At 42.5% G+C, this 21,072-nt stretch overlaps 3 protein-coding genes across 4 annotated transcripts; all 3 read left to right on the top strand.

Moving 5' to 3' along the window:
* Window positions 1–807: 807 nt before the first annotated feature.
* eda (ectodysplasin A) lies at window positions 808–13,569 on the top strand. Of its 2 annotated transcripts, none has more exons than XM_035161200.1 (8): window positions 808–1,418; window positions 8,057–8,156; window positions 10,331–10,369; window positions 10,702–10,872; window positions 11,226–11,260; window positions 11,374–11,425; window positions 11,952–12,076; window positions 12,377–13,569. In XM_035161200.1, the coding sequence occupies exons 1-8, from the start codon at window positions 1,062–1,064 to the stop codon at window positions 12,635–12,637; spliced, it is 1,140 nt and encodes a 379-aa protein (XP_035017091.1). In that variant the 5' UTR covers window positions 808–1,061; the 3' UTR covers window positions 12,638–13,569. The 2 variants fall into 2 exon arrangements, with proteins under 2 accessions (XP_035017091.1, XP_035017090.1); XM_035161199.1 differs by having other exon boundaries at window positions 813–1,418; window positions 11,952–12,082.
* Window positions 13,570–13,862: 293 nt separating this feature from the next.
* LOC118112143 (tumor necrosis factor ligand superfamily member 13B) lies at window positions 13,863–16,534 on the top strand. Its single transcript, XM_035161203.1, has 6 exons — window positions 13,863–14,102; window positions 14,228–14,315; window positions 14,441–14,494; window positions 14,576–14,688; window positions 14,778–14,913; window positions 15,941–16,534. Exons 1-6 carry the CDS (start codon window positions 13,917–13,919, stop codon window positions 16,054–16,056), a joined length of 693 nt encoding a protein of 230 aa, XP_035017094.1. The 5' UTR covers window positions 13,863–13,916; the 3' UTR covers window positions 16,057–16,534.
* Window positions 16,535–16,829: 295 nt separating this feature from the next.
* Window positions 16,830–19,868, top strand: LOC118112139 (transforming growth factor beta activator LRRC33). Its single transcript, XM_035161198.2, has 2 exons — window positions 16,830–17,019; window positions 17,209–19,868. The coding sequence occupies exons 1-2, from the start codon at window positions 16,930–16,932 to the stop codon at window positions 19,084–19,086; spliced, it is 1,968 nt and encodes a 655-aa protein (XP_035017089.1). The 5' UTR covers window positions 16,830–16,929; the 3' UTR covers window positions 19,087–19,868.
* The last annotated feature ends 1,204 nt before the right edge of the window (window positions 19,869–21,072 follow it).

The raw sequence follows: 21,072 nt of genomic DNA, 5'->3' as shown, positions 1-21,072 counted from the left end.
AATTCCTCACACGGGACCACCACTCCGTGTGCCACCCACACAACAAAACAAAGTGCCAAACAAAGTGCACCAATGAAAAATGGCACGTCCGAAAAACTTAAAACACATGCGTAAACAATATAGTAGCAGGCATTCAGAAGATAAATCACTGAGGAAGGTGTTGTTGCCTGAGTAATATTCACACAACAAACACACAGGATGACGAACTGAGAGTCCATCCTCACCTCCTCCATCACTGCATGGTACGCTGCTGCTATACTGCCAAGGACAAGGTCAGAGTGCAGCCCATCATTCGCTCCATCGAGAAGGTGCTCGGCTGCAACCTGCCTCCCCTCCAGGACCTGTATGCCTCCAGAACTCTGAGGCGTGCAGGTAAGATTGTGGCCGACCCCTCCCACCCTGCACACAAACTCTTAGACCCGCTTCCCTCTGGCAGACGGCTGCGAGTCATCAAGACCGTTTTTTCCCAGACTGCTGCTGGCCTCATCTACAAAGGCCCCGGCCCCCATAGCTGCACTGCATGAATAACAACTGCACATACTTCAAATTGTAAATATCTAACATCCACATATTACACAATTCCTTTTCTCGTGTTTATAATATGCTTTATATTTTATAATGTCTCCTATTTTTATATTTAGTTGTTATGCTTGCACAAACACACCACAGCAAATACCTTGTATGTGCAAACCTACTTAGAAATAAACCCCAGGTCTGAATCGGATTCAACACGCTGTCATTATCAGGCTCTCACAGGCGCTGCAGAGGCTCGCTTTGTCCGTTGGGTGTCGCTCGACTACTGCACCTGGTGGCGTGCAGCTTCCCCCAGAAGAAGACCTCCGGCCCGGCTCGCCTGGGCTCGTGAGTAAGTGTCCCGGACCAATCGCAGCGGAGGTGGGCGGGTCCGTCATTGTTACTACAGACACTCGCAGAAGTTCACAGCGACCTGCGGCTGCTGCACCGATGAGTCTCCACGTTAACGATTAACCGCGGCCCGCGCGACACCCGACGAGCCGAGCATGCCGAGATAGAGAGCGTCCCACTCGCGCTCCGTCCCCACTATGGCACGCGACGGTCCCCACGCGGAGGACTTCCCGGACAAAGTGATGCCCGGAGCGGCGCCCTGCACGTGCGGCAAGAAGTGCAGGGGTCGCGGCGGCAGCGTCGTCTTCCTGGGATTATTCCTGCTGTCGCTGTCCCTGCACGCCATCACCCTCGTCTGCTACCTGGACCTGCGCTCCGAAGTCAAGCGGGAGATTATCCACCAGAAGAGGGACACCGTGTTGACGCTGAGCGGGGGTGACCTGGCCGACCCGGCGGCGGTGCTCTCGCTCGGCCCCCCGCGGCTGGACTCCGGCGGCAGAGGAGCAGCAGGAGGCGGCAGTAGCGGCAGCGGAGGAGGAGGAGAGGTTCATGAGGTAAAAACAACTCCCCCTCCCCAAATAAATAATAATAATGAAGCAGCTTCTTCAACACATTGTTTTCATTCCTCACACGAAGGCAGTTCGTGTTCGTTCACCTCCACCTCAGTCCTCCTGTTCCCGTATCACGGTGTCAGGTTCTGTGCCCGCGCTCTGTCATGGCATGTTTCTGGGCAACTTCTTTTACAGTAGCTTGACACGAAGTTTTTTCTTTTTCTTTTTAAATCTTTGCCAGCTCCGTTATCACGCGAATATGTCTTGAATTGTCTGTGTGACTCAGCCTCCCTTGAGAAAAAAAGAGAAAAGATGCACCAAGGTATGAGCCTCAGGTCTGTCACCTGGCCAACGTTGAGGTTAACACATCCGGAGACAGGGGGTGAGGGGTAAGGAGGGGCAGATCAGGGAGGATGGGTATGGTCCAGATGTTCCCTTCATAAAACAAGAATCTGCTAGTTTTTTTAAAAGTTTTTTATCCCACTTTTAACTCATTTACCTGCCAAACAGCTTTTCCCCCTGTAATCAAATCACATGTAACCCAATTTGTCTTGTTTCCAGAGCTCCCCCTTTCCTCCTGTAGCAGGCAGAGGTGATGCTCAAAAGTTAGGCCCAGCTGGATTCACTGGGACGGGTCAGTTAGTGTGCTGGAGCAGGTGGACGGAAAATTAACTGGATCACCAGCAGGTGCAAAGCCCAAGGGCTGATGTAAATGCATCAGGACTTAGATGGGGCAGTTGGTACTTGGAGCAGAGCCAGGCCCGGTCTCACATGTGTTTTCTTTTCTGGCAGCGGCCTGATTGAATTTTCACTGTGTTGTCTGTGGCTTTGGCAACAACCCCCACCGCCGCCACCGCCGCCTGCACACTCCCTAATTTCATCAGTACAAAGGGACCAAAGTGTAGGTCTCAGATTTGCGTTGCTTGTTCAGTTCGCTCATGTGTCACCAGCTGTGTTACCGTTTTTTGCAGAGAAAATGATCCACTGTGTGTGTGTGTGTGTGTGTGTGTGTGTGAGGGGTGAGGGGGGCAATGGCTGAACATTTAGTTGTGCGGAACCATCAACTCGATAGTCACAGAGAGGAATCCAGGTTATTTAGGATGGAGGCACTTATTTCTCTGTAGGAAAGATTTATAAGGTCCACTGCCGGTATTTGGGGTTTTGTAACATTTTCCTTTCATTTAATTTTCCTTTCACAAGTGGGAAGCCGAGCCTATTCATTTAGCCCTCAGTGTGTCCTTTGCTAAGCTTATTTTAGATAGTAGTGGTTTCCCTGGTTAGAGCCGAGTGAGATGGGCCTGGTATTCAACCCAGATGGTGACTCTTCATGAGGTGAAAGACTGTCGCCAGGCTGTAAATATTTAACAGCGCTGTGATGCTGTCCTTACCAGATGTCTGCATTAAACAACTCTGATTACACATCCCACAGTTTACATAGTTGGAGAAACAGGAGCATGTGGCATTTGGACGCAGCGGCCGCACTTGTTAGCTTTTCAGGCATTTGCTTTGAAGAATCCCTTTTGTAAGCCGAACAATTGTTTATTGGATTTTTCACACAAGTCTCCATCAAAGGGCCTTCAGCAGCACGAATGAAATTTGATGTGATGTGCAGGCATACATGCAACATGCAAGTGCAGCAACACAGGAAAAGTCTTCCTCGAAAACAAAGAGCAACAACAATCTGGTATTGGAATGAATATGCAAACAATATCGACTTATCTGATATGACAGAAGGAGTGCATAGGCTTTGTTGTCATACACTGTAACATCAAGTGTTTGACCTCTGTTCACATGGACATATTCTGCTTTGTGGTCGAACTCACTCAGCAGTGTGGTTAGTCATTGTGTAAAAACAGCTTTGCAAACCAAATTCAGAGCCTGTCAGACAATTCTCAACTGGGTTGGTCAGTGTCGGATATAAATCAACCTTGGTAAACAGTGCACCCAATGGAAATCCAGACATAGTTTTGGTAAAGCTGTGTAAATTACCAGCTTTGTGAGTCAAACAGAATGGAAAGAGAACTTTGGCTCTGTTGAAATCACTCTATGGAGGACAACGGTTCTTTATTAGGAATGAAAATTGTAAAGGAATAAAAAATGTATCTGTATATGTCAAAAGTTGTAGATGTTCTAATGCTCGAGTTTATTATGAGAAGAAAACACAGTTCTGTGTTTATTCTGGAGGCAAATTAAGTTTCAGTCTAGTGATATCAAATTTCAGTTATATTTTCACCAAATTTTAATCCATTTTATTCAATTTCTTGTCTTGCTGTACTTCAGCCACTTCCCGCCTCTTCTTTCACAGTCCGTCAGTCATTTAAGGCATTTTTTGCCAAAGTTTGGCAGAATTTACTAACGCACAACTGAACTGAAGAAAGTCACTGCGACTAAAAACTCCCCAAGACTGTTTTCACAATCTCTCTGTGAACAGAAGAGGAGCTGCTTGTAACTTGGTTTATGGGGTGATGTGAGGCAAGTAAAGAAAATTAGACAAAACGGCAAATGCTATCAAATCAAATTTGTTACAATAAAACACAATTTGATCGTATCTGTACCAGACAGGAAGTCTATAAAACTTTATTTTATCGGTTTTGGACCAGAAAATGGAAACAATATAGTTTTGTATCTAATCTGGCTCCTGAAAGGTTTATAGATCATCAGATATTTTGCTAGCAGTAATACTGACTGAAACAGGAAGATATTCAATAAAAGCATCGGGGACAATAGTAATGGTGAGATCTTTGTTGGAGAAATTTCTGACAAGCACTTAAACGTTATGCACCACTTAACATCTCACACATTTTCAGATCCTCGTAGTCGCTTCTTAATGAGAGCAGATGATGTGGTCATTTATGATCTGGATCTGGGAAGTGAACAAACACTCGGCCCCTCACAGCCACAGTGGGTATGCCCTTGAGCAAGGCAGTAAATCCCAGCTGTCCAGCAGATCTGCACAGTTCTCAACAGTAAAAAGCCCCTCGTGTGTGTGTGTGTGTGTGTGTGTGTGTGTGTGTGTGTGTGTGTGTGTGTGTGTGTGTGTGTGTGTGTGTGTGTGTGTGTGTGTGTGTGTGTGTGTGTGTGTGTGTGTGTGTGTGTGTGTGTGTGTGTGTGTGTGTGTGTGTGTGTGTGTGTGTTTCTAAAGTGTGAGGTATGACTGAGTAAGTGTCAATCAGGAGTCGGCCGACCTTAGTGAGTGCGAACTTACGAAATTCAATCCACAGACTTGTGTTTGCTCAGTTAGCGTTTAATATTTGAGCCTAACATTTTTCTTATAACCATTATATGAAATAATTCTCCCCTCTGATGTATGCCTTCAAAGTCTCACAAAGAACAGATGCTGAAACATCTGGAGTCTAGTTAATGGCTATTAAAAAGTCAGTTTGATGGGACACAAAGTCCTCAGCATGTATTCTGGAGTGCCGGGGTGGGCTGTCAACCACATCTACTTTAATCGTGACCAGTGCATGATTAGTTAAAACAGTGGTATCATGTGTACAGATAAGGCAGGCCCTACACATCAGGGATTAATCAGCATGGATGCAAGTGCTGTAAAAGCACAAGGCAGAGGAGGTAAAAACTTCAGAGATCCTCATATCTCTGCAAACTTTTCCAAATAAGAATAGTCTTGACAGGCAGACGAAGAAGACGCCCAAGATTAAGTCCAGAGTCGCAAACATCTACCAAAATAATAAATTCTTGAGGCATTCACAGCATTTAGCTCGGCATCACTTTGCCAGCAAGTGTTGCAACAGTCTGAAACTTGACTGGCTGTTGACAGGCAACATTTCCCTCAGGTTGAGTTCCACAGGTTTTCTAGATGACAATCTATGGATGCCGTTATTAAATTACCCAAGTTATGGTTTAAAACACATGTCCCTTCCAGAGAGCAGCGTTTGATATTGGCTGACTGAGGTAGGGACACTCCTTCTGGGTGATATTTAATAGGAAAACATGCCGTCATTGAATCTGTCAAGGAGTGTGAATCACAGCAGTATTCTGAGCTTTCGGTCCACAAAAAAGTATGCATGCCTTTAAAATTGGTAATGCATCTGTGATGGGCATCCATTCTGCATATAGCACCCTCAGCCACCAGTCCTGAGTTTAACCTCAACTTTTGTAACCTTGCATTCTCGACTGCAATTTAGTGACTGATCTTGGATGAGCAGTGAAAATTAAAGGCATCACTGCAACCACAAATGTCTATTTGTGGAGCAAATGTGAGCTGGAAGGACTGAAGGCATGAGCCATAGCATTTTAGTACCATAATCAGCTTGAAATGATATGAATGTCAGGGAGTCTCAGTAGGGTATACATGCAGAAACGGGCAGAAATACAAGCCGTTGTGATATTAAGTGTTAATAGGGCAGAATGAAGTCTGCTCATCAGAAAATTACACACCCCTGAGGTGACTGAAATTTAGTCATATCCTCACGGAGCAACGGGGAATCTCATCCTCTGAACATAACAGCACCCCCCATGCTTTGAAGATTCGAGAGCCCTCTAATTAATAGCATTTTTCCCTTGTTCTGAAAAAGAATGGTTTACTCAATAGTTGGCACTTGGCATACATACCAACACATTGTCATCCTGATTTACTGTAACTGTGTGCCTTTGAAGGGCACGAACGCTGTAAATGTTGTAATGACGTGAAATGAAGCAAACAATGGTGCACAACTATTTCTTATAGTCGTATAATGGAATATTTATATATTTCTTTTTTTATACTCGTTTACAATCACTTTGTTCCCAGCTGCACCAGTTTGGTAGTAGCCTAGCAGACAGCTTGTTTGTTTTTGTCGTCCTGCTGAAGCTTAATCTCGGCCCAGAAATTGGCTGTTGAATCATGTTTGGCTGTCAGAACAGACGAAAGTGTAATGCCATATGCCTGAACACACACCCAGAATCCTTTGAGAGGTAAAAGCCCCCTATATGCCAACAGCTGGAGAGGAGATGTGGAGACACCTGCGCGCCAAATGAACAGCAAACGTCGCTGCTCGCGGGAACATCTGGAGGTCTGTGTGTCGAGAAACCATTCCAACACACACTCCTCCATCAGACTGGAATTCCCGTGCTTATAAGGTCAGACATGGCTGGCAGCTGGTCAAGGCTGTAGACTTTAACTACCTTTGAGCTTGCCCAACACAGCCAGCGGGGGGTGTTCGACATGGTACAGCTCATCCTTCACCACAGGGGGGAGTTCCCACATCTGAGATGAGGTAGAGAAGAAACTAAAAACATAACTTTTCTTGTCTGTCTTCTCATGGTCTTTCAGTGGCTCTACATGAAAACCACACAAAGAGGCACTAGGAGTTCATGCCGCTTTCAGAAGGAGATTTCTCGCCGTTGGCGGAGTTTAACAACTATGTTTACTTGAGCGTCAACGATGGAAACACAGAATATGTCATCTCGTCACCCCAACTGGGATAAACCCCCACGGGAGAGGAGAGGTCAAAGGGTCTGTCAGTAAGCGTGTCTGATTCATTTGTTGCAGAAGAAACTGACTGATACATCATTATTTATTATCTTTTGATCCATGCTAAGGTGCTGCACGTGTCATTGCTTTGGAAATGTCAGTTATACAAACTCTAAGCAGATGTCCAGTACAATACAAGCTGTCTGGTTGTCTGTCCTCAGCCATTGAGATCCTTTATACCTCGTACCCTTACCATTATTTATGCTGACACTCCAAAGTCTGTCCGAAAGCGATCTCATATACACGGGGCTCTACTAAAAGAAGGCTTTGGGTGGTCTCGATGTGTTTCCAGGGCCGGGGTTTCTTTGTCTGTCGACCTCTGGGAATCCTCCAAAGATGTGATCACAAACTGGCTCTTCTATGAGAAAGTGACTTTGAAAAATCGTAAACTCTGAATCCTTGGTAGGAAACATTTTGTTGTCAGAGCCGGTCCCATCTTGAGTGTGCTACAGTCAGGTCAACGCGTCCTACAGAGTTCATGTGAATGTAGGTCAACCAGAACCAGTCGCATAAGAACACAGGCATGCAGTTTGTCCCTCCACTCGCTCGCCCATGGGAACACCCCACCACTGTTGCTTTTACTTGGCTTTTCCTGTTCCAAGGGGTGAGCTCAGACCAGCTCCATCACATCCTTTTCTTTGCCACCGTTGTTTTAGCGCATTCATGCTACCTCTGAATAGGGCCGGGACCAGGTGCCATGTGAATGGGTATCGCTCTCAGATTAACCACAATTCATGTCCTCCTTTTGTATGAAAAGGTGAATTTTAGAGCAGCAGTGTCCAGGTGACTGTCTCAAACTGCAGAAACGCAGACAAAAGTGACTTGGGTTACAGGATAGGTTACAGTCCCGGTGGGGCAGACAATGACTTGGCCGCAAATGAATGTGCCGGCTGACAGTGTCTCAAATCTTTTCAAATGCCTCAAGTTGTCTCTGTGCAAACATTATACCCCAAGAATAGAAAGGCCACTTGTAACATGGTTTTCGCTCTCCAAAACTCGTATCACTCATAGCTTTTGTCTGCTCCCTGGAATTAATGTAAGGTGGCCTCGGCTGGTATTGATATTCTGAGGAGAGCCTTTGTCTTCAAAGTGAATAATCACCCCAGAATTTTCTGCGACAGAAATTTCCCATGCTCATTAATATTTTCTTTTCTCTCCTTTTCACCAGGAGAGGTTACTGCACAGAAATAGCGACTTCCGTGCCACAGATGATAACAGGGGCATAACTCAGCGAGCGAAAAGGAGTCCCGGCAAGCAGTCAGATTCGGGTACGAGCAGTTTTTTTTAAATTTATCCTCACACCTTGACACAGACGTATGCTGATACTTAAACTGTATTGCCTCCCCATCTATATTTTTCAGGCCTTAACTTCAAATTCAGTGCCTTTTAATGCCTTAAACGAATTGCACTATCTTGTGCACCTGCATCAGTCTTTTTTCTGGCCTAGTCAACTGTGGGATAATGGTTTCTGTAACTCTTGTTTAAAGAAGATTCGGTACTTTGAAAACTGTTTGTTAATGGTTTCTCGCTTTTTTTGTGGAATTGATTTTTTACTGCTCCATGCTTACTTAACAAAGCAGCTCCACCACATAATGCTGCTGAGTTTATAGAGCAAGAGATTTAATGGAATGGGATTGATTATTACTTGGATAGCAAACAGGGAGTTTGGGAGGGTTTCACCAATTTGAAACAGACAGTGAAAGCCCGTGTTGATTTCCCCCATCTCAAAATAATATCAGGTCCCCAAAATATCTCTTGTATCTAAGCAGATTAAGGCTTTGGAATCCAGACGTGTTATCGGTCACGCCTGAACCACCCGGGAAAAAAAAGATCACTTGTGGGAACATGCAGTCATTTTAGAAAACCAGGTGGACATCTGGGTTATCATCTTCGACTTTGATGGCTTTCATTAAACCCACTGCATTGATTTATCGTAATCAATAGCTCTGTGACAAAACCATATGGCCAATATGTCTGAAATTGCTTTTGTAGTTTTTGTTTAGAATGTGAGCTATGCAAATAAAAAGCAAAGGCTTTGAAGTTTCATGTCTGAGTGCAACAAGTGCAGCATGATCACAAGGCATTCCAATGTCTGTGGCGTGACACTGAATACTTGGGGGGAAGTTTAGTAATTGTGTTTAAATTAGAAGAAAAAACTCAACTTTGAGATGTATTGGAAAAATTAACTAAGTGTGGTTCTAAGTGTGGTTGAAACCTATTTTATAGTTGAAGAGTAACTTTTTGCATACCTGTCTAAGACTCCATGACCTGAAATGTTTATGACCTGTATGACCTTTCTATATACCTGTTTGACCTTTCCATTACTTATTGACTGTCCAAAGAACCCAATGGAAATGTATGCAAATCAGTTTCCTGTGCATTAATTCCTGTCTCAAACTGCGCCTACAGAACCAGTCTGAACTGGTTCTGAGAGACAGCCTTAGTCCTCCTATATAAGATCCTTGCATTTCACTGTTCTCCATCTTCACTCTGAGATCCTTGTGACTCTCTGTGTTGATCCTTTCTGCAGAAAGCCCCTATTAAAATACACGTAGATAACTTTGGTGTTTCCAGCCTCTTGTATTTCCAGATTTCCATCACAGAGACTTTCTACATAAATCAGTAAAGTCCCGAGCCTCTAAACACTAATCATTCCCAGGTCTCTCTTCTGCTCTCAGCACACAGACAAAGGCTTTTGTAATCTCAGCCTTAGATGTGTGTGTGTGTGTGTGTGTCTGCCGTGTGTTTGCGTGTGCGTGTGTGTGTACGTTCTCTCCACTCCTCTAACGGGCACCAGATTCCAGATAGGGCTGCTCGTTAAGAGAAATCTATGCGGATGCATCCAGTCATTTAGCCAGAGGAGAAACGCTGGCCATATGTTTGAGGGGGACTCAAACTGTGAGGTTTTAAGGTTAAATGGCCTTTGTAGTTGTAATGACATGGTAAACACAAGAACAGCGAGACGGCATTTTGAAAAGGATTCTTCAGCTGCACACAGAGAACACACGCAGCAGCACACTAAGTGCATTTTGTCTTTCAAGCACTGACATACAATAGATGCCCCACCAACATCTAGCACGCACACACACAAACACATGCACACAGACTTTCATCTGCATTCTCCATCTGGGCTTAATTCAAAGAAAAGGATTTTGGCAGGATAAAGTATCTCTCTAATGATCTTCTCCAGTTCCACTGCCTGTGAATGCTTAAGGCACTTGTTCATACAGAGGAGGTGAAACCACACTTACAAATTACTACACTAGAAGATACCACAGACTGACATACCTCCACTCCAGTGTTGAGCGCACAACATCATGAATCTGTTATTTTAGCCTGTTTAGGATACCTAGAATGAGCTGGATACCCAAGATGTTATCTGAGATAAAAATTGTTCAGGAGACCATTGCAAGCTTAATCACACTGTTTTTGTTTCTTACAGAATCGACTGGAAAGGAAGGAAGGAAAGGGAGGAAAAAAGGTGATTCAAAATTCCGCCTTAATTTCAGTTGTACTTGTCATCGCTTAGCCTGCTGCTTGCGGCCTGCTTTCTTGAGATTCTATCCAAAATCCTATAATGTTTGCTTAAAGTGAATGGCAAGCTTTCAATATTTCATTCCATCCTTCATGAAAGAATTCTGACATTATTCTTGCTGTTCTTCTTATCTGAAATTACAATCTGTACAGATGCCATATAGATTGAAAAGCCCTCAGAGGCATATTTGTGATTTGGGGCTTCAAATATAGACAGTCAAAAGATGAATCTGCTTGATTTTCTTTATGTGCCAACCATTTTGCTTTCTGTCTGTACAGGGAAGAAAAGGTCTGTGCCTGGCCCCCCTGGCCCCCCCGGTCCCCCAGGCCCACAGGGCCCACCGGGCATCCCTGGAATACCTGGTATTCCAGGAAGCATTGGTGTGGGGCCTGCAGGACCTCCTGGACCTCCAGGGCCACAGGGACCTCCGGGCGCTCAAGGTCCAGCAGGTATAAAACGTAAAATAGAAATGACACAATGACACACTGAGATAGCTAAGACTCGAGCCAGAGATCTTAAACACCTGCAAGTTGAGAGATTTGTTCTTAGATTACAGTCATTTCCTGCATGTAGACACTTTCCCACACTAGAAGGGGGCTCGGGTTGTCAAAATCGATGAACTCATTGTCTGCAAAGTTAGGGTTTCGGATACAGTGTGTCTAACATTGTGTGGGACAGCACTGCTCCATCTTAAAACTATGTCAGTGTTTGTTTTGTTTTACTCTACATGTCTTCTTTTGTTTCTCAGCGGTGCTGACGGCCAGAAATTTATCATGTCTCTCCCTCTCTCTTCTTGTTTCAGGGGTTCTGGATAAAACTAAAACAAAGGAATTCCAGGTAGGCTAATTTAATTTAAACTCACACAAAATCGCTAATGCAACCAGCCCTTCTCCAGTTTTACTGTGTATTCTAACCCCAGCCCTTAGTCACCAGAGATCTTTGTTTTTCAGCCTGCAGTTGTTCACTTGCAAGGACAGGAAACAACCATCCAAGTGAGAGAAGGTGGGTCTTCTGTGCCGTCGTAGTTCTACACGAAACAATAAACATGCTTAATCCCTGTTAGTCACCTGGATCTGCAACTTAACTAATACATATCCCTACTACACTTTAAGACTGCGGTTGGTCATTTAAAAATATTAATTCACATACATATATATATATTTATTTAATGGCCTTATGGAAAGTTAATGTCAATCGGACAGAATTTACAGAATATATTTTGGTTCAGAGGGCAAAATGTTGCGACCAATATGTATTTAAAGATTATGTTAGATTACAGTAACGCCAATGTAATCCGATAGCTATTATAGGATTAGCAAACAGTTATGAAATTATATTAAAACTCGGGGCAGAAGCCTTGCGTGCTAGCAGTTTCAGGTTTCCCTGCATCAGTGAGTCAGTCTGAAATGGGTGAAAGCATCATTAGAGGGTTTATATTTTCTGTCAGCACTGAGCTCTGGATGTGGTTAAACCCTGCTGTAATCTGTGTATGTTGACTGTTTGTTTGTGTTTGTTGTGACGTGTTTAGATCTGTCTGAAGGCATCCTTAGGAACTGGAAGATGGTGTCCATCCACCACCGTGTGTTTAAAATGCACCCTCGCTCTGGAGAGCTGGAGGTGCTGGTGGACGGTGTCTACTTCATATATAGTCAGGTAGAAGTGAGTACGGTCCTTGACGTAGCTCTTAAAATTTACAGTTCAGACTCAAAAGAACTGGCAGTTTAAAAACCTGCTTGCTTGGCTTATCCATGAATGTTTTGAGTTATAAGACACATTTCTTTTTATCCCTCTCTCTCTGTGGCTAAATTTGCAGCTTCATAACTCAAACTCTTGTAGGCCACTCTGATATTTACAGCTGTTACAGCTTTTGAATAAGCTCTTATATATTATGTGGACTTGCTTTGACTACCCCTCTCAGTCGTTTGTGAATTTCTCATCTCCCCGCTCCACCAGGTGTACTACCTCAACTTCACCGACATTGCCAGCTATGAGGTGATGGTGGACTCCAACCCGTTCCTCCGGTGCACGTGCAGCATTGAGACAGGCCAGCGCAAATTCAACACCTGCTACACGGCCGGAGTGAGCCTGCTCCGCGCCGGCCAAAGGATTTCCATACGTATAGTGTATGAGGACACGCTCATCAGCATGACCAACCACACCACGTTCCTGGGAAGCGTCAGACTTGGAGAGGCTCCATCTGCTGGACAGAACTGATAACTACACAGCCACCAGGCCTCTTACGGAGAAGAAAGAAAAGTTGCTCACAATGGACAAATCAGTCCAGAGACACACTGTCCTCTCTTCCTGCTTGATCTGGGATTAATGAATTGACAAGATCTGTTTTAAAAGCAACTACAAGTCCACCTGTTGCCCCTGTTTACAGGGCACTTAACTCCCACTAGGTTATTAAAGTTCAGGAAGCCCCTGGGTGACTTTAGTTCACTTTCACAGCTCTGTATTAAAAAGGACAGTATAGACTGTTATGCTTCACCTCACCTTGATTCTGTGCAAAGAGCATCAGGCTTGATGAGCCAAGTGTCCTTATCAGACAAAAGTCTATTTATAGTTGCCATATTGTCTCCAGACAGACAGCATCTCTCTTTAGGAATGACACTGCGCTGAGAGATACTTAATATTTACAACCTTTGAGTGCTGTTGAATGATAATCTTGTATCTCCAAAAATAACATCTAACCATCTGTTTGAAATATTTTCATTGCAGTTTGTACACTTGGCCTTTTTTAATAAATTGAATTCTATTAACAGTTGTAAGTGGGTGGTTTAACAGGGGTTTCTAAGTTCCATATGCTCCTGGGTTATAAAAACAATAACGAGAAGATCATATAAATGTTCAAAGCAAGTACAAAGTTGCCGATGCAAAGCTGAGAAAATCCATTAAAACTGGAGTTATAAGGTATTCACAGAGCAACAGCACTATATATTTTGCGCACATTTGCACTACAGCATCCCTGCAGAATATCAGTGATATGTTTTGTTACAGTGCTATTGTTTAGTTACCATATGAATGAATCCATGTGGACAAATTATAATTGTTTATACGTCTCTGTACATATTGTATATAAAATGGGATATACTTTTGTAAATGGAGTTGATTGATGGATTAAAATGTTTCAATTTCTGTCTAAACGCATTTGTCTGTCTTTTGTGCCTGTGCAGCTGGTGGTATTGATTTAAAAGGTTAAAACGGCTTCTTCATATTGGACTTCGCTGGTACAAGTGCTGACAAGAACAAAGGTTGTTCTGTCAGTGTGGCCTTTAACGTGGCTTTTACTCTGACTGCATGTTTCACAATACACTGCAATTTGGCTGTAATCTTCAAACATCTAAATGAATTCCATGTTGAGAGGCGCAGAGGAGATAGTTCCTCATTTAGAAAATAATTTTGAAACTGAACATTTAGTTTTCCGGGGTTAACTGAAGTGTGACCTCACCCATTTGAGTAACTTGAAGACATCCAGTCTGCAAGTCTCGGTATGCTTTACAATTCTTTGTTATTACTAACGGCATTTATGTTTTGTCTCAGTCTTTTCCTGGTGCACAGAGCCAGTGTTTTAGAAAATGATTTTCGGAATCTCCAGAGGGATTTAATTTTACAATTAAATCAGCCACGTTCTGAGGGAGTCAATGGGAGAATGGCCAAGATGTCTAAAACCAGAGAGGTATGTCACTGATTATGTAGGATGGAGTCATCTTGGACATTGTACTACTGAGATTTATGCCATTAGTGAGTATTCTGATAGTGCTGCAATAATACATTTTCTCTTAATGCTTTGTTTTCTCTTAGGACATTAAGTCAAGTACTTTCCAAAAAGCTCAGAGTTCTCTGAAGATGTCCTTTAGGAGAGAAAAACGGGAACAAGTCGGCTTCAGAGGTGGGTTGGAGCTGAGAACTGAAAATGTGTCCATTAGTTACGCTCTAATCTGGTAGTGAGACCATAAACAGGATTTGCTAAGTTAATAAAATTAAAGTATTATGTTTATTTCTCACTCTTGCCAGCTCCAACATTCCTGCAGTTAACTGCAAACACTAACAAACAACCAGACATTAGAGGTAAAACTAAATTTGACTCTGGCTTCAGAATTGCACGGTCTGACATTATTTTGAAAAAGTGTATCTCGCCTTTTCCCATAGGAAATATGACTGTGATCCCTTGGACTGTTTCTGCACAGCGAGGAAATGCAATTTCACAAAAGGAAAACAGAATTGTTGTCCAAGAAGATGGTTATTACTTGGTGTTTGGACAAGTATGGTGTCACTGAACTCAAGCATAACTGAGTTGATATTACATTTGATTTGTTCCAGCTTTTCAACTAATGTTCTGCTTAATTCACAGGTTTTGTTCAAAAGCCCGAGCGCAGTTATGGGTTATATTATTCGAAGCTGGAGCTCCACAAAGACGTCGACAGAGCTGTTGCGCTGCCTGCAAGAGATGCCTGATGCAACCCCTGCCAACACATGCCACACTGCAGGTCAGTGAGGCACTGCTGCTGCTCTGCACTGTCTCCTCGAAGAAATAACACTGTGACACAGCTTTTTGTGTTTTTGTGGTTTTTTGCTGATAGTCACTTGAGAAGATTGACACCACTCATCGCTGCACAGTAAATATGACGCTCAAGCCAGCAGCGGGTTAGCTAAAAGCACAATGGCTGGAAACAGGAAGCTAGCCTGGCTCTGTTTAAAGCCAACAAAATCCACATACCAACAGCTCTTACATATCTAATTTGTTTATCATGCACAAAAACCTCAATGTAAAAACAACACATGGTTTTAAACGCAGTTATGTCCCATTCCTTGGCCCTGGAGTAGTAACTTCCTGGAGTAAAACCAAGACCAAGTAATGGGCAGACACATCAAACCCTGTACAAAAGTATATCAATATGTCGGTTTTACACTTTGGTTTTCATGCAAATTAATGTAACAAGACACAACATGTCAATTACCAAAATTGACTTATTGACATTAATGGAATTTGGAATCATTTGACAGTCAGGCTGGTTGTTGCTTCACAGCTATTATCCAGGTTGTTTTGGCTTCATTTCTAAATAGTGGGAGGAAGTGGAGACGGGTCGTCCATCTTTGGCTCACAGGCTTTAAAGTTATTCCTCTAACCTAAGCAGCATTGTCTCTCCTGGTGTACTAGGTTTAAACGCCATCTGTCTTTCAATATTGATCTTTTTATGATTTGACAGGTAACGTAATAATAAAAGAGCATAAAGCATTAGACAAGAGGTCAAATATATAAGTACAACCCATTGAACCCATGTGAGACTGTGGATAGACATGCCAGACTGCATCATTCCACTACTGTTCTCAGAACACCAAATGGGTGAATATGTTTTGGAAAATGTGGTTGTTCATCCTTTCAGTAGAGTCCATGAGACAGAGTTCATGCCAAGACGCACAGCTGCGCAGAACACTCCTCACTAAAACATTTCATGTCTGTTTTCTCAATATTATCTATCATGCATCTCTTCTGATACCATCTGACTGTCACAGGTATTGTGCAGCTGCATCAGGACGACGAGCTGGAACTGGTGATCCCACACAGACCCCAGGCCCTCGTCTCAATGGACGCAGACTCAACCTTTTTTGGTGTCATACAGCTGAACTGAAACGAGGCGGCGATAACCAGCTCATTGTTGCAGGAAGTGGGAAGCTGACTGAGCTGTGTGAGGACATGCTGATAAAGGACAAAGTGACAGCAGCAGGAAAATGTTGGAACCAGTGACTCATCACAGGAAAAAACATAATCAACGTTTTTAATTGAGCTGCCAGTTTGACGGTTATTCAGCCCTTTAAGCATTTATGTGTGTCTCTCAGGAAGTCCACCTGGGACTGTCTCTGTGCATTGTTTACGTGTGCTGCCACCTCCTTTCATCAGTCTATTTTTGCACGTCCCTTTATACCTTGTTGGGCCGCTTCCCTCCAGCTCCACCTCCACACTGTCTGTTTATTTGTTCCTCTCATCTATTTCTGAATTGTTTCCATTTTCCGCAGACAGGAACAAACAAAGGTATAAATTTATATCACTCAGGAGGTGTTTTCCGGGTTGTCATGTAACTCCTTAGTGCTGTAAATGCTTTAAAATATCATGATACAAATTAAAGTTGTAAGAAAATTGATTATATGCCTCATGTTCAAATTTATTCTCAATTTTTATTTAGGGTCCTAACCCATATTTTATGTTTTCATCAAATACCTATGACATTTAACACATAAATATGACCAATGTTGTTTAAAAATTGTATTTGCCTAAATTAGGTCTGTTTTCTAAAGCTTTATAGAAAGTAATGTATCAGGGGTCAAGCCTTAATTGTCTAAATATAGTATCAACAGTGTTTATCTGGTGTCCACAGATGTTTTCCCTCTCCTTTTTTTTATGAAGCATGGCTATAAGAGGGTGTGTGTGAGCGTGCATATGAGCTCTGACAACAGCAGTGATACTGTACAGTTTTAAGAGCAACAGAAGCAGCAGCAGAGGGAGAATGGTCAGACATATGTTCTTTAATCTCCTGCTACTCTGGTCACTCGTCCATGATGTTTATATCACCGGAATGACACATGATGATCCAAAGGTAGGCTCAAGATGAGTCATTTAAATACTAAATGTGTAAAAATCATTGCAATGGTTTTTTGGTTTTGTTTTTATTCCATAAAGCTACATTTTAACTACGTTTTTAAGATCTGAGGAAATGTAAGATTGTTTGATTTTGGTTTCCATGGTTCACTCGTTGATTATGATTAATGTTCCCTTCATTTTCAAGGAGCAGTCCTGGAACAACCAGAACCTCGACTCAGTCCCTCAGGATTTGGATGTAAGACTTAGAAGACTCGACCTGTCCAATAACTTCATCAGACAGTTGCACACACTTGTTCTGCCGCACTTGGAGCAGCTGGACCTGAGCTCCAACCAGCTGGATTTCATCTCCGAGGGGGCTTTTGAAAACCTGGCTCGACTTGAAGAGTTGAATTTGTCCAGAAATGCGCTGAACAACAACCTTGGCAGCAACAGCAAAGCCCTCCAATCCATCACTAGACTGACGAGTTTGGACATATCCATGAATGGCCTGAGTGATGATGCAGCAGAGCTGTACCTTCGAAACAAATCTTCTCTTGATCAACTTAAGATGACTGGTAACGCTCTAACAAGACTTTCACACAGCTTGTTTGAGGAGAGCAAAGGTTTGAGGGCCATTACTATCGATGACAATCTGATATCAGTGATAGAACAGGGCACATTCGAACCATTGAGCCAATTAGAGATGCTTAACTTGGCCAAAAATAACCTTGCACACATCTGTGATTTTAAATTGCATCAAGTTAAATATCTTAATCTTAGTAGAAATTCAGTGGAGTTTTTTGTCACACGTGAGAATGACCAGTCGTACAGGCTTGAAATTCTTGATTTGAGTTTCAACAAACTCCTTTACTTCCCGATCGTTCCCAAGATAAACAATTTGAGGTATCTTGATTTACAGAATAACATGGTTGGTACCTTAAATTCAGAGGCTGCGATGGTAACAGAGGCCAATTCTCTTTTTAGTGAGATTATGAATGAGACAATTGTTAGAAAAAATAACCTGCACTCAATCTGGAGGCAGATGCCACTGATTTATCTTGATCTGAGCTATAACCACTTCAGGTCTTTCCCGCTGGAGACTTTGAGCCTTCTCTCATCTTTAGAAACACTGAATTTCAGCTACAACTGTCTGCAAAACATTATCTGGAATATTAGAAATTATAGTGATTCAGGAATCCGGCGGCAGCTGTTCTTTTCATCTTTAAAGCACCTCGATCTGCAAAGTAATGGACTTGTGTATATCTCCCCGCTCTTTCTAAATACACTCACACAAATTGATACATTAAATCTGCAAGACAATTCTGTGCAGCCTTGTGCCCTTATGGACCATTTAGAAAGCTCGGAGTCAACACAACGAATAAATCTCAACACATCCTGTGTTGCCTTCAAGCGGTTAGGAACTCTTAAACACCTCAGTCTTAAAGAAAACAACATACAAATGCTCCATCCAAACACATTTCAGGAAACATCTTTGGTTTCCCTCAACCTCGCGAGAAATTCTCACATGGTCATGCACGTGAGCGCACTCGACGATGTGCAGAAAACTCTTCGCTCCTTGATTATCAGTGAAACCAACATGACCAGCTCAGATCTGTCTTTACCCTGTATGCCGTCGTTAACTCAGCTGAACATATCGAACAACTACCTTGATGCTATACCCAGCAGTCTGAGCTGCTCCCCCCTGAGAGAGATGGATATAAGAAATAATCGCTTTGTGTCATTAAACTATTCTCTGATTCATGCTTTGTCTGTACACCTCAATGTTGTGTATATTAGTGGAAATTATTTCAACTGCTGTGACAGTAAATGGCTGAAAACCCTGAATGAGTTGAAAATAAACCTGCCTGATATCACTGACACTGAATGCTTTTCAGGTGATAGTAGAGTTAAGATGACGGAGTACCTGAAAAGCTCCTCAGTGTATTGTGTTTTTCATAGGAAAACACAGGAAGTTCATATAGGACAAATGTTCATTATTGCTTCATTTGTATTTGTAATAATAACGGTCTTCATAGTATATACCAGGAAGCTGTGTTCCACAGAAAGATCATTTATAGTGTGATAGCTCTTGTCTTTTTTGTACATGTCATATGGATTGCATGAAGTAAGCAAACTAAACAGTCAAAACTGGGCAGCAAACTTTAAACAACTGAAGCATATTTCCTGTGGGTTTAACTTTGCATGACGCATTTACAGAAGTGTGGCTTAATGGCAGTTTAGCCTGTAAAAAACCAACAGACTCTGCTGAGTGAACGCTGTAATGACTTCATTATCAGACACGTGCATCTATTCTCACTCTATTCGAGCTTTCTCTTGTGACTCCACTTCCCATAACTCGTCTGTCAGACATTCATCCCGCTGTGTGACCCGCAGAGCTAAGATGTTGTGATTGAAATTGGCTTTATCGACTCCCAAGCTGTTTGGTCTGCAGCGCATGCCAAATCACTAATCAGACGGAGAACTTTTTGCCCATCTTTCATTGGGAAATGTTTGTTTGTAACTGAAAGTTTAACCTTGGCTCAAATTTCTATGACGTCGGTGAAGTCTTGCACAACATTCCCAGAATCAAGACTGACCACCTCAAAAACTAACCACATCAATAAGAAACCTTGTAAGAGGTTCTGTGTAAACATATGTATATATTCTTAAATAAATGTAGTTTATTTGACAGTGAGTGTATATACAAGATCCATTTTTAATATATACCTCTATCTGCAACGCAATGTGTTTTCTAATCTGTAGCTTATGTGGCTTTGATCCTTGGAGACTGTTATCAATGCAGTGGTAAATGTGGCAACAGTTATGCTGTACATAATAAACATGCTGTACGTAATAACCAGAAAATGTTGCCAATCTTCATTTTAAAAGATGAATCCACCCTTTTCTTCACCTGCAGAACAAATCACTGAGATTCAACGATGAAAAACTTCACTGTCTGTGGATTTCTGCTTTTAGTTCTTATTCAATAAATGTGACACAATCTGTAATCTCCACTACTTTAAGAAAATAAGTCCCCTCTATGTCACACATAATAGTTAACATGAGGTTAAACCAAGAACACATGAATACACTTAATTTGATCCCACACGGCTGATGCACAGACAATGGGGAGAGGTGACTGTCTGGTGAAACAAAATGAGTAAAAGCCTCATGACATGTTGCTGTTTAAATGTGAAATGAAAAGATATCAGAGAGAGATTTTATTACAGTCTGAGTAAGTATAGCTTTGGGTGCCACAGGGAGAAAAGACTGCTGCAGGATATCCTGTTGAGCAATTCTCTCTGTCTACCTTCTGACTCATCCTTCTGCTTTACACTGATGAAAAGTGCCGTTTTTTGCAACTATAATGCCCAGCACCACTGTGTCCAGTGGCTCGAGCCAGGCATGTGATCCCAGCATGAGTATCACAACAGCCAGGACGCCTATCAATCTTGCTGTTGAGCAATGTAACTGAAGGAAATGTCTCTGTCGCCCCACCCACAAGATTTAGGTACCAGATCAAGTAGCAGCTTGACAAGTTCAAACAAAGAGCACTCGGAGAAAAGAACACTGTGTGTATAGTATTAGGTGTAAAACCATCGGAATGCAGGTAGCAAATTGTATTCATTCTTCTCCTTGGCGGTTAATGGTAGCTGGTATTTAGATATCAGCAGCAGCTTGTTTGTTAGCACATCGAAAGCGTGTATCACTGTCAGTCTCCCCCTCCAGGGCAACTGTATTTCCAGTAAACAAGTTATCCGTGCCCATTTAAACCTGATGCTATAAAAATATCTCTTTAGAAAGATAATGTTATCTTGCATCTGTGATATCTTGTTCAGCACATACTGTACATAATGTTTGATCCAGAATAAAATCCTTTGTGTTTGCTCTAAACTCTTTTCTTAATAAAAGGACGTTTTTCTGCACCAGTTTTCAGTTGTTCAGTTGTTTAGAAATATGCTGAGCTGGATGTGTAGTTTTATTTACAAATGCACTGTGTGTCTTCTCCCAACATACTCTTGCAATAAAACAGGGTCTGACTTTACTGTAAGACTCTGTACAAAATACC

Source organism: Hippoglossus stenolepis, chromosome 7 (genome assembly GCF_022539355.2).
Source record: "Hippoglossus stenolepis isolate QCI-W04-F060 chromosome 7, HSTE1.2, whole genome shotgun sequence".
Taxonomy (NCBI): domain Eukaryota; kingdom Metazoa; phylum Chordata; class Actinopteri; order Pleuronectiformes; family Pleuronectidae; genus Hippoglossus; species Hippoglossus stenolepis.
Note: the sequence above shows the minus strand (reverse complement) of the source record. Positions and strands in the feature narration are given on the sequence as shown.

What these genes read in the sequence shown, in the direction of transcription:
- eda (XM_035161199.1), top strand. Translation starts at nt 1,062, where the DNA reads ATGGCACGCGACGGTCCCCACGCGGAGGACTTCCCGGACAAAGTGATG. An exon ending in CGGCAAGCAGTCAGATTCGG is followed by an intron (nt 8,157 to 10,330) that starts GTACGAGCAGTT and finishes TGTTTCTTACAG; the next exon opens with AATCGACTGGAAAGGAAGGA. An exon ending in CTAAAACAAAGGAATTCCAG is followed by an intron (nt 11,261 to 11,373) that starts GTAGGCTAATTT and finishes TTTGTTTTTCAG; the next exon opens with CCTGCAGTTGTTCACTTGCA.
- LOC118112143 (XM_035161203.1), top strand. Translation starts at nt 13,917, where the DNA reads ATGCTTTACAATTCTTTGTTATTACTAACGGCATTTATGTTTTGTCTC. An exon ending in AGATGTCTAAAACCAGAGAG is followed by an intron (nt 14,103 to 14,227) that starts GTATGTCACTGA and finishes GTTTTCTCTTAG; the next exon opens with GACATTAAGTCAAGTACTTT. An exon ending in ATTACTTGGTGTTTGGACAA is followed by an intron (nt 14,689 to 14,777) that starts GTATGGTGTCAC and finishes CTTAATTCACAG; the next exon opens with GTTTTGTTCAAAAGCCCGAG.
- LOC118112139 (XM_035161198.2), top strand. Translation starts at nt 16,930, where the DNA reads ATGGTCAGACATATGTTCTTTAATCTCCTGCTACTCTGGTCACTCGTC. An exon ending in TGACACATGATGATCCAAAG is followed by an intron (nt 17,020 to 17,208) that starts GTAGGCTCAAGA and finishes TTCATTTTCAAG; the next exon opens with GAGCAGTCCTGGAACAACCA.